At 44.1% G+C, this 12,674-nt stretch overlaps 1 protein-coding gene across 2 annotated transcripts in view; it reads right to left on the bottom strand.

Moving 5' to 3' along the window:
• Ndufs1 (NADH:ubiquinone oxidoreductase core subunit S1) overlaps nucleotides 1-12,674 on the bottom strand; it is a 34,671-nt gene that overhangs the window by 10,004 nt on the left and 11,993 nt on the right. For both annotated transcript variants that reach the window (XM_036173272.1, XM_036173273.1), the window contains exons 8-14: nucleotides 11,724-11,909; nucleotides 7,799-7,933; nucleotides 6,624-6,738; nucleotides 4,886-5,031; nucleotides 4,004-4,132; nucleotides 1,856-1,985; nucleotides 372-532 (exon numbers count right to left, since the gene is read on the bottom strand). In XM_036173272.1, coding sequence (XP_036029165.1) covers nucleotides 372-532; nucleotides 1,856-1,985; nucleotides 4,004-4,132; nucleotides 4,886-5,031; nucleotides 6,624-6,738; nucleotides 7,799-7,933; nucleotides 11,724-11,909 — 1,002 coding nt within the window. The remainder of the gene's footprint in view (nucleotides 1-371; nucleotides 533-1,855; nucleotides 1,986-4,003; nucleotides 4,133-4,885; nucleotides 5,032-6,623; nucleotides 6,739-7,798; nucleotides 7,934-11,723; nucleotides 11,910-12,674) is intronic.

Consider the following 12,674-nt stretch of genomic DNA (forward strand, 5'->3'; position numbering starts at 1 on the left):
TGGAAGATGACTGAATGGGTGGAGTTACTGAAGGGGTGGAGTTACGGGTGTGTGTCACGTGTCCTCTTATGTGGTACTAGGAGCAAACCCAGGACTTCTGGCATGCCAGCTCGAGCTCTACCACCAGAGCCTCACACTTTACACGGTCACCACACAAACAGAGTTCCATTTTATCCACCCTCCTCTCTGCCCTCATCTTTCCCTACTCCACAAACTGTTACTGTTACTTACTAACTTGCAATCTTTTTAAACAAAACATTTTACATCTCATATCTGCAACGGGAATAATGTTTCTAAAGGCTGTTTGTCCACACAAACATCACACACAGACACTCATTTGGATTTTCTAGTATGTAACACAATGACCAAACCTGTGCAGAATATTCATAACTTTCCAGTCTCCAGGAACACCGCTCGTCACCCGAATCGCTTGTGCAAGGCTGGATACGGCTGCGAGAATTGCTGCTCCATCATTTCTCTGGAGTGCAGAACTGCCTAAAACCACCATTGGTTTTTTAGCTTCCTTTAAGACCTATCAAAAAAAAAAGAGCTGTAACCTTAAAACATTGCAAGTCTAAGCTAAACAATTTAACCATACTTGCATCTACGTGTTCTTCCAAGTTTGGGAACCTAACATGAAGAATCATTAGTTTACTTAACAACATCTGAGTTAATCAAAACATCTTGCCAACGTTACTGTGAAAAAGCTCAATATCACATAATACCGATTTTTACACAGTAAGCCTTGGGATGAAAATCCTAGCCGAGTATCCTTTGGCTGGAAAGAATATGATAGGTCCCTATAACCTAGACAGTGTTCCTCCAGATACCCAAACGGTACTGAGGGCCCAGGTGTGGGGACACCTGCCTGTAATCTCAGCACTTGGGAAGCAGAAGTAAAAGGATCGTTAGGTTTGAGGCCAGCCTGATCTACATACTGAATTCCAAGCCAGCCAGGGCTAAAAAGACCCTGTTCAAACAAACAGACTGTGAATGTCAAGACACAGAAAGAAGTGACACTCACGGGTCACCGAGACCCGGCCAAAGGAGAAGGCAGGAAAGCAGCAGAGCTCTCCTAAAGCAGCCAAGACTGCTCCACACAGTGCAGAGTGAGTCTCCGGAGCACAGGGAACCGCAGGCTTGCGGGGGATGGAGAAGTGAAACAAGAACAAGCGGCTAACACAATAGGAAAACCAAAGAGCCGGGCGGCGGCGGTGGTGGTGGTGGTGCACACCTTTAATCCCATCGCTTGGGAGGCAGAGGCAGGTGGATCTCTGTGAGTCCAAGGCCAGCCTGGGCTACAGAGTGAGTTCCAGGACAGCCAGAGCTGTTACACAGAGAAACCCCATCTCAAAAACAAACAAACAACCAAACACAATAAATTAAAGGAGCTAGAGCGATGGCTCAGGACTTGGAGAGGAGCAAGAACCCAGCACCCACATGGCAGCTCACAACATCTGTAACTCTGGTTCCAGGGGATGCAATGCCCTCTTCTGATCTCTCTAGGCACCCGGCTGGCAAGTAGCAGATATACGTGTAGGCAGGCAAAATGCTCATACATATAAAACAAAAATAAATAAAGCTAAAAGAATAATAATGATACTTAAAAAGCAGGGCTGGAGAGAAGGCTCAGCAGTTAAAAGCACTGGCTGCTCTTCCAGAGGATTCCAGACCTGGATTCAGTTCCCAGCACCCACATGGCAGCTCACACCTGTCTGTAACTCCAGTTCCAGGGGATCTGGAACTCTCACACAGACATACATGCAGGCAAAACCCCAATGCAGATAAAATAAATAAACTTTCAAAAGCTAATAATCGAACCCAAGAGCAGCAGACATGTGTAACTCTAAAGCACCTGACTGAATGAGTGGTTCCCCGAAGCGATGTCTCGCAGGACTTTCGGAGAGTCTCCCAGATGGTCGTATCTGTAAGTGAGGTCCACTGGGCTACCTATGAGGGCCACTTTTAAGTCATTATGAAGCCAGCTGAAACAGAAACAATTTTTGGAGCCAAATAAGCACAGCCCTTGGTCTCAACAATTCTAAGTACTACCTCTATTTACAATCACAAAATGTCAAAAGCACAAAAGAACTCACAGACATCTGGGCGGTGGTGGCGGCACACGCCTTTAATCCCAGCACTCGGGAGGCAGAGGCAGGCGGATCTCTGTGAATTCGAGGCCAGCCTGGGATACCGAGTTTGTTCCACAAAAGGCGCAAAGCTACACAGAGAAACCCTGTCTCGAAAAACCAAAAAAAAAAAAAAAAAGAACTCACAGACTATTTAATCTTAACAGATATAATTTCATGTGTACCTTTCAAAGTAAGATGTTATAAAAATACACAAACAATTCAGGGAACAGATTTGTTGTGTAGGAATCCTGAGTACAAGTACAATGTAAACAAAGACTATTTTAGAACACCCGATCTGTGGGTTACATTTCACAGCACTTGTGTGGCAGTTGGTTACTTCTCCAATACTCATGAAAACAAACCGTCATTCCTTTGCTCTTACGACAGAGTCCTAAGTGTGTGCTAACTATACTGCGTGTGTGGAACAACGCTCACTGACCTGTTACCCTCGAGTGACAGCTCCCTCTCTCCCTCTCTGCACTGCCCAGATTAGATAACAGACTGTACGCTCGCCCTACTGCACACGTCTACCACACAAGTGAGACAGACGGGGTGCGTGTGTGCGTGTGCGTGTGTGTGTGTTCGTGTTCTACAAAACAACCAGCCTGTGCCATAGGAAGGAAGGAAGAGGGTGAAATGCCATGACATAAATCGCAACTCCAGAAGGATTCTGGACAAGAAGAGGGAAACCGCTCTAAGTTGGGCAAGGCACACATCCAGTATACATGGAAAAGCCCTGAATGTAAGCCCTACCACCAAAAGACAAAGAAAACACAGAGGGTGGGCTGGCTAGACGGCTCTGCAGGTTAAGGCACCTGCCAATCAGTTCAGGTCCTAGGCCTCACGTGGTGGAAGGAGGGAACTAACTCCAGAAAGCTGTCCTCTGATGATGTACACTGTACCATAGCACATTCATGCCCATATGCATATACACACATAAAGTTCAAACAAACATGCCTGTAACTCGTGAAGAGAGGAGGAAGCTGAAGGGTCAGTTCAAGCTCAACCTTAATTTCATAGAAAGGTCAATGTCAGTCTTGACTATATCATAGGCCTTGGCTTTCTTTGGTTTGTTTGTTTTTTTAAAGGGGAGGCTGGAGAGATGGCTCAGTGGTTAAGAGCACTGGCTGTTCTTCCAGAGCTTCCATTCCCAGCACCCACGTGGTGGCTCACAACCATCTAGAGTGGGGTCTGGATCTGGTGTGCTCCTCTATAATGCAGGCATGCACACAAATGGAGTACTTGTACATTTTTAAAAAAAAAAAAAAAAAAAAAAAAGGAGCCAGCGGTGGTGGCACACACTTTTAATCCTAGCACTCTGGACTCTGGAGGCAGGAGCAGGTCAGTCTGGTCTACAGAGTGAGTTCCAGAACAGCCAGGGCTACACTCACACACACACACACACACACAAAACAAAAATAAATTAATTAATTAAAATAAGAAGTACAAGACCAGGTGCGGTAGCACCCCAGCACTTGAGATAAAGGCAGGAAGATCAGTTCAAGGTTCACTCTGACATACCGTGAGCTTTAGGCTAGCCTGGGCCACTTGAGACTGTGTCTATAACAAGGAAGCCAGGTGGGGTAGTACATGTCTTTAATCCCAGCATTCAAGAGGCAGAGGCAGGCTGATCTCTGTGGGTTCTAGGTCAGCCTGGCCTATACAGTGAGTTCCAGGACAGTCCAACTAAACAAAAACCCTAACAAAATAAATTCGAAGACAAGGAGGTAGGGTAGATCTGAATCTGTCAGGAGTTTTCCTCTAGAATCACTACAACTAACTTAGGAGGAATCACCTAAAACAGCTACATATATAAACAAAACCAACCACACATTTTTAAAACTCTACTACATGAGCATTACATGACTCACCTCTTTCGAATCCTAGCATTAAATAGCGGTGCCTCAAAACGTGGATTTGTGCCAATTAGAAGAACGACATCTGCCTCTTCCACCCCAGCAATCGTAGTATTGAGAAGATAATTGGAACGTAAATCTGTGCTAAGGGAGAACATATGCTCAGGTTTAAGAAGGTAGAGACAATACCAACATAAAACCCTGCAGTAAACTCGTCAATACCTGCTAAGAACCCACTGACTACTCTCTCCTCCTAAATCCCAGGGCACTCCCGCACAAACGTTTTCACAAGGCATGCCTAACTTTTCTTTTGGTTACAAGACAAGGTCTCGCTTTAGAGCCCAAGCTGGCCTTGAACTTGAGCATTTCTTCTCTCAGCCCTCCAAGTGCTCAAGACCCCCCACGAGCCGCCACCCCTGGCAGGCGTGCCTACCTGAATCAAACTCACGGCTCTCCTCTCCCACAACTTTAGCTTCTGGTTTCCTTTCTGAATCTTTTACTAGCATGTGTTAATTACACGTGTGGGTGTAGAATCCCATTTTCACCCACGTGTAAGGTGTAAACCGAGCACACTCCCCACTCACTACTGTCTCAAGCTGCCCTCCTCCTCCTCCTTCTGCTAACCTCTTCTTCCCAGACAGCCCCTCTCTACTTCCACACTGTCAGATTTTGACTTCTATGTGAAAGAAGTGAACACTGATGTTACAGATGTGGCTGTTTTCTGTAACTAACTGACGGTTGAGTACAGAAGCACCCATCTTTAATCCAAGCACCTGGGAGGTAAAGACAGACAGTTCCTCTGTGACACAGAGTTCAAGGCCAGCCTGGGATACACAAGACCCAAAACCAAAATAAAACCAAAAGCAGCAGCCTGGAGCACAGCATCTTGCTTCTCACCCAGCTCCTTCCGTGGGGAAGATCTCTTCAGTGCACAAGTTGTCAGAGTCGACTTTATTAAGCAAATCTTTCAGGGCTACTAAGGCTTCGGCGTCCACCAAGCCACCGGCAATTGCTGCCACCTCCTTGCCTTGAAAGCTCTGTAACTAGAAACAGACAAAAGGGCATCACTAAGAAACCTAGAGTCATCAAAGACCACAATTGTTCAGAAAGTAAAAAGTCATTTCAAGTATCAAAAGAGAATTAAACATAGGGACACACAGCCACCTTCCCTGAATAGGTGTAGCTACCACCCCCATCCAAGGCGCTTCTCTTTACAGCGAACGGAAAGAAGAACCGAAACTGGACACAATGCAGCCATCAACAGATCAAGGGGACCCAGCCACAACAGATGCATCTACAGCTCAGGGAACACCATGGAAAGCGCAGAAAGATTCTGTTCATTTGTTTTCCCGAGACAGGGTTTCTCTGTGTAGCCCCTGCTGTCTCGGAACTTGCTCTGCAGACCAGGCTGGTCTTGAACTCAGAGGTTGATCTGCCTCTGCCTCCCAAGTGAAGGCGCTCACCACCACACCCAGTTTATGACTAAAATATATTGTATGAACATAGCTCTGAGCTAAATCCCCAACCCCAAACATTTTTTTCAAGAAAAAAAGGAAAAGGCTATCAACTTGAGAGTGGAAGGGGAATGTGAAGGATTCGAAGAAGGCTAACAGGGAGGAAACAGGGAAGTGATGCAATTCTATTTCAATTAAAAACATTTTAAAAATGAAAAAAGGGGCTCAGAGGTTAAGAGCACTGGCTGCTCTTCCAAAGGTCCTGAGTTCAATTCCCAGCAACCACATGGTGGCTCACAACCACCTGTAATGAGATCTGGTGCCCTCTCCTGGTCAGCAGGGACACATGCAGGCAGAACATTGTATACATAATAAATAAATCTAAAAAAAAAAAAAAAAGGAAGAAAGAAGGGGAGCAAATATAAAACATAAATATAAAACATGAATTTAAAAGGACACTGCGGTCAAAAATATTAGCAAATAATATAATTTTAACCTTTTCTTTTGCTGGTGTATCAAATTAATTAGCATATGATTGTTGAAATAACTTATGAGTTCTCAATTTAATATATTTTGGGTTTAAATGCAATGAACCACTTAATTATATTTGTTTCTAATAAATTTATTCCTAACAATTCTTGTCACTGAAGCAGACTATACGCTTTCTATACATAATTTTGGACCTAGTATTAAAGCCAAACTATACATATTCTATTTTTCTTATATTTTAAGAATTATACATTTTCAGGCGGGCAGTGGTGGCACACGCCTTTAACCCCAGTACTCGGGAGGCAGAGCCAGGCAGATCTCTGTGAGTTCGAGGCCAGCCTGGGCTACCAAGCGAGTTCCAGGAAAGGCGCAAAGCTATACAGGGAAACCCTGTCTGGAAAAACCAAAAAAAAAAAAAAAAAAAAAATCAAAAAGAGACAAATAATAATCTTGGCAAGAAAGGAGAAAAGAATGGGTGTGGTGGCGCACGCCTTTAGTCCCAGCACTCAGAAGGCAGAGGCATCTCTGAGTGTCAAGGCCAGCCTGATTAGCTGGAGCTACACAATGAAACCCACCTAAAAAAAGAAAAAGAAAGAAAGGAAGAAAGATGAAAGAGAAAGACATGCCCTGTCTTCATGACAGAGTTGTTTCTTGGAAACTACACATTACTTATCCTTATTTCAATGTTTTACCATTCCAGCTACACGAGAGAGTGCATCTTCCCAGGAGGTGTAAGTTAAAAGTCCCTTTTCATTTCTGACCATTGGCTCAGTAAGTCGTTGGCGTTTCAGTCCATCATAGGCAAATCTAGAGAAAAGAAATCACACAACATATAAAATATTAATAAGGAACAACTATAATTTTCAAGTTTAAAACTGTAAAAAGAAAATATTATTTAAATAGAAGATTACCAACCAGGCAGTGGTGGCGCACAGCATTCAATCCCAGCACGGGGAGGCAGAGGCAGGCAGATCTCTGTGAGTTCAAGGCCAGCCTGGTTTACAGAGTGAGATCCAGGACTGGCACCAAAAACTACACAGAGAAACCCTGAACCAAAAAACAAACAAATAACTAAATAAATAAATAGAAGATTACCTGAAGTGTCAAACAGAATAATAAATACCCAAGGCAGGTATGGTGGCAATAGATAGATCTACCCTAGCTGGGCACAGTGGCGCATGCCTTTAACCCAGCACTCAGGAGGCAGAGGCAGAACTCCGTGAGTTCAGGTCAGCAGAGTCAACAGACAGTTAGTTCCAGGACAGTCAGGCTACATAGAGAGGTGTTGACTTGGGGGAAAAAAAGGCTCTCCCTTTATTCCTTTATTCCCAGGCACTAGAAATGGAAAGCATAGCCTTGACTATAGTAAACAAGTGTTCTACAGCTAAGCTCCAGCCCCTTTGTATGTTTATTTTGAGACAAGGTCTAAGTCTCCCCAGGCTGGCCATGAATTTCATCAGATCCTCCTGTTTCAGTATCCAGGTATCTTAGACTACAAGCTTATGCCACTATGCCCAGCATTTGTAACTATTAATGTTGATTTTTCCTCCATTCTCTTTATAAAAATCCAGATTTTTCAATAGTTTATATCATTTTGCAACATAAAAAATTCCATTAAAATGACAATGAGGGCTGGAGAGATGGCTATGTGGTCAGGAGCACTTGTTCTTGCAAAGGAACTGAATTCAGCTCCCAGCACTCATATGGCAGCTCACAACCATCCACAACACTGTAGTACACACCCAGCACCCACATGGTGGCTAACATTGTCCACAACACTGTAGCACACAGACATCCACAAGAGCAAAATGCTCATATATGTAAAGTAAATCTAAAAGAAGAACATCAATTTTTATATCAACTGTACCTGGTTTTATCAGAGATCCACTCTTCGTTAATATCTTCATGCATTCGTGGCAAAATCCTCAGCACCTCTCCAGTCCTTGTGCTAACCACAATGTTACTCCCCACTGCATCCATGACGTCAATGGACTCTGTCTTTCTGAGAAAAGAAACATACAGTTAGTATGCTGATCTAAGAGCAACAAGAGCATCTGTTAGTCATGTCCCTGTCAGCTTTTCCTCGGGGTATTGAGACAGGTCTCATACACTCAGGCTGTCCTCAATCCCTCTGGGTAACAAGTGACTTTGACCTGATGGTGCAGCCTCTGCATCCCAAGTGCTAGATTACAGACATACACCACCAGACTCACCTCCTTTCTAAATCTAAAAAGAGTGGAACTCGGAAGAACGGCAATAAATATAAGCACCTCCATATTTTAAATACATTGACAGGGCAATTGGAAGGGAAAACAACTAATTAATTCTGGGCTGCTGGTAGTCAAAGACAACTACAAGTCAACCATTCCAGAAAGTAGAAACAGAGCTCAACAAAAATAAATACACAAATAAATAAAATACGCCCCCAATACCATTTCATCACTTACACACCCAAATGTAAGACACTTTAGTGCATAAAAACTACTCTGTGGGGGCTGGAGAGATGGTTTGGTGGTTAAGAGTACTTATTGCTCTTGCAGAGAACCTGAGTTGGTTCCCAGCACCCACAGGGCAGCTCACCACTGTCCAACTCCAATTTCAAAGGATTCAATGCCCTCTTCTAGCTTCTTCAGGCACCTGCATGCACACAGCGTTCATACATAACTCAGACCCACACACATACACATCAAATAAAAAATAAACCTAAAAACAGCTGTACTGTGGAGCTGGAAATATGGTCTAGTAGATAAAGTAGGAGCTATGCAAGCAGGAAGACCAGAATTCAGATTCCTAGCACCCACAAAAAACGCAAGGAGGGCATGGCATCATAGCACTCGGAAGGGTGGAGAGTTGGGTGGGCGGACCAGAAAAACTGGCTAGTCAGAGTGGGGACAGCAAGTGGTAGGGAGCTTCAGGCTCAACAAGAAAGGCTGCCCCAGTAAACTGTGTGACAGGAGTCAGGAAGACACCTGACATCAGCATCTGGTCTCCACACGTGCATATGCACAAGCACACCCCGATGTAGTGGATAGCCATCCCAGCATTGGCCTGGAAGTTCCAACCTCCATTGAGGCTTCAGTAATGATCACGCCCCAACGATACTGAGAAACGTTAGGTGACTGTCCAGGCTGCTAGCTGTCTCTGTCTACTCTTGCAAGACTTCCGAAAGTCGCTTGCGTCCTTCTCCCATTTCTCAGGTATTATTACATTCCTTCTCAGGTCTTTGATGAGGTTGGAGATTAGCAGTTATAGTTACAACTTAGTATATATACATATATAATATCTTAGATAGAATATATTATGTATTAGACTCAGGTTCTTTAGGATAGGATACCTTTTGGAATGATCTTTGTAACATGCCACCTACCCACACTCTAGACTTCCCTGGATTTTACTATGTGTTTTTTGCTTGACATTGTTTGCACTTATTGTAATTCCAACTTATCTAAGTCATTATCCCTCATTACTCCTGGACAATATTTGATAACCATCTCTTTGTGTATAGTCTTGTATTAGGTTAGAACTTTCTTATTTAGACAAAAGGGGGAGATGTAGTGGATAGCCATCCCAGCATTGGCCTGGAAGTTCCAACCTCCATTGAGGCTTCAGTAATGATCACGCCCACAAGGCGGGGCAGAGGAGGGAGCGGAAGACCGAGGAGGAGGAGGAGGTGGCTCTCTTGGTTCCAGGACGCCGGACGCTGGAGGTGGACCGAGCAGAGTTCTCCAGAGAACACCGCCGGACTACCCTATACCTTTGCCAGACCCTGCAACCTACCCCTTCATTTGTAAGTTACCCCACAAAATAAACCTCCCTTTTAACTACGTGGAGTGGCCTTAATAATTTCACCAATACCCCATCAGCCTAAAAATCTGTAATGGCTGGGTGTTTAGTGGCACACAATGTAATCCCAGCACTTGAAATGCAGAGGCAAGTAGATTTCTGTGAGTTCGAGGCCACCCTGTTCTACATAACCAATTCCAGGACAGCCAGGGCTACATAGAGTCCCTGCCTCAAAACAAAAACAAACAAACAATGCTGCTCCTGCCTCCCTCCACATTGAAGGCTAGTACCATGGCATATACACATACACTATTTTTTCAGTATTAAAAAGAAAGAAACTACAATTTTGTAGAGGTCTGTCCTACTTTCCATTTAACTGGCTACCTTCCAATAAACCATTGTTATTGGCAGGGTCAGGCTCTGTAATCACAAGTACAGCTGCATGAGTGTGAAGGCTCATGTCCAAAAGATGAGTGTGACAGTGACACCTGTAATCTCAACTCCACGGAGGCTGGGGGGGCGGGGGGGGGGGGGGGAGGGGGGATGGACGAGGCTCTCCGGCTGCCCAAATCAGTGAGTTCCAGGGTTAGTTAAGAGTAAAGCGGTGAGAAATGAAAGAGACCACTTGGCATCCACATCTACACCCTCCCTCCCACATACAAACATGTATACATACATACAAATTGGTTTTGGTTGTTTTGTTTGTTTTTGTTTTTTCCAGACAGTGTTTCTCTGTGTATCCCTGGCTGTCCTGGAACTCACTCTGTATACCAGGCTGTCTTCCAACTCAGAGATCCATCTGCCTCTTCCTCCTGAGTGCTGGGATTAGAGGCATGCACCACCATCTCCTGGCAACACAGATTTTTTTTTTTTTTTTTTTTTTTTTTGGTTTTTCGACACAGGGTTTCTCTCTGTAGCTTTGGAGGCTGTCCTGGAACTCACTTTGTAGACCAGGCTGGCCTCGAACTCACAGAGATCCCACCTGCCTCTGCCTCTCAAGTGCTGGGATTACAGGCGTGCGCCGCCACCACCACCTGGCCCAGATTTTTTTTTTTAAACTTAAAGCAAACAAACAAAAGTGTAGCCCAAAATTAATTAAAATTTAAGAAGAAAATGACACAGAACATTTTATAAAATGTAGGGACCTAGAATTTAAAAATGAGGCCAGGAAGGTGTCTCAGAGAGTAAAAGCACTTGCTGAGCAAGCCTGATGACCTGAGTCTGATCCCTAGAACCCACACCAAGAGCCAGATGAAGTGGTGCATGTTTCTAATCCCAGCACTCCTACAGTGAGATAGACGGCAGGCAGAAACAGGAGAACTGGCCAAGAGTCTGGCAGTCCGGCACATCCAGCATAATGGAAGGAATGAGACCTTCCTTAACACGGTAAGGGGTAAAACTAAGTTCTGAGAGTTGTCCTTCTCATGTGCACACTGGCGTGCACCCACCTGTGCATGACCACAAGCACAGACACACACTAAATAAAAATTAACGCAAATAGTCAGGGCTACGAGTATAAGGAGCTGAGTTCTCTCCTCATAATGCATATAAAAATGCTGAGTATGATGGGACATGCTTGGAATCCCAGTGCTGGAGAAGCCGAGACAGAGGATCTCTAGGAAACCAGTCTGGCCTAATTGGTGAGTTATAGGCCAACAAGAGACCCTGTCTCAAAGAAGGTGGACAATGTTTCTGAGGATGACACCAAACCTGTCTTCTAGCCTGTAAATACACCTGCACACACACACATTCATGGGCACCTGCACCGCATCTGTCACATACACACACAATAGTCTTGTAAAAACAAGTTGGTCAAAAATGCAGAGATAAGGCGGGCAGTGGTGGCCCACACCTTTAATCCCAGCACTTGGGAAGCAGAACCAGGTGGATCTCTGTGAGTTCCGAGGCCAGCCTGGTCTCCAAAGTGAGTTCCAGGAAAGGCGCAAAGCTACAAAGAGAAACCCTGTCTCGAATAACCAAAAAAAAAAAAAAAAAGCAGAGATAAATACCTTGTTTCCCAAGGCCGGGCAGTAAAGGCATAAGGCTTAGAAGTCAGGGCCCCTACAGGGCAGATATCAATGATATTCCCAGACAACTCAGACATGAACATTTTCTCCACGTATGTGCCAACTTGCATGTCATTTCCTCTGCCCGTTGTGCCTAAATCATCTACTCCTGCAATCTCACTTGCAAACCTAAAAAATGAAAATTCATTAAATGGTGGAGTTCAGCAAACAGTATTTCCTTTCCTGTTCATGATCACAAAGACAAGACTTTCAAGACATTAAAAAGGCACTAGTATATTTTCAATGAGAAGCATAGTCAGCAAATAAAAACGAAGGCTTTTCTGTAACTGAAGTGTAACACACAAATGGAAAAACCTATACAAATCATATGCATACATTTTGGTAAGTTATCACACAATTAATACCAGATTTAAAGTTTTACATTCAACTGAAATTGGCATTAATTGAAAGCAAATAGCATAATCCTTTTACCAGAATACATGGAGAAAAAAAAAAAGCACCAAAAACAAGCAAACAAAATCTAACTTTTTCCCACTAAATAATGGCTATCATTTCAAGTGTTATTATTCAATGAAACTACATGAAATTTGCTGTGGATATTGCTCTGTATAAATAAAATGCTGATTGGCCAGTAGCCAGGCAGGAAGTATAGGCAGGACAAGGAAAGAGGAGAATTCTGGGAAGTGGAAGGCAAAGGAGGGAGATACAGCCAGCCGCTGCCATGACAAGATGTAAGGTACTTGTAAGCCATGAGCCACGTGGCAAAGTATAGAGTAATAGAAATGGGTTAATTTAAGACAGAAGAAGTAGATAACAAGAAGCCTGCCACAGCCATACAGTTTGTAAACAATGTAAGTTTCTGTGTGTTTACTTGGTTGGTTCTGAGCGTCTATGGGCCTGGCTATGGGTGAGAGAGATTTGTCCTGACTGTGG

The sequence above is a fragment of the Onychomys torridus genome, chromosome 23 (assembly GCF_903995425.1).
Source record: "Onychomys torridus chromosome 23, mOncTor1.1, whole genome shotgun sequence".
NCBI lineage: Eukaryota > Metazoa > Chordata > Mammalia > Rodentia > Cricetidae > Onychomys > Onychomys torridus.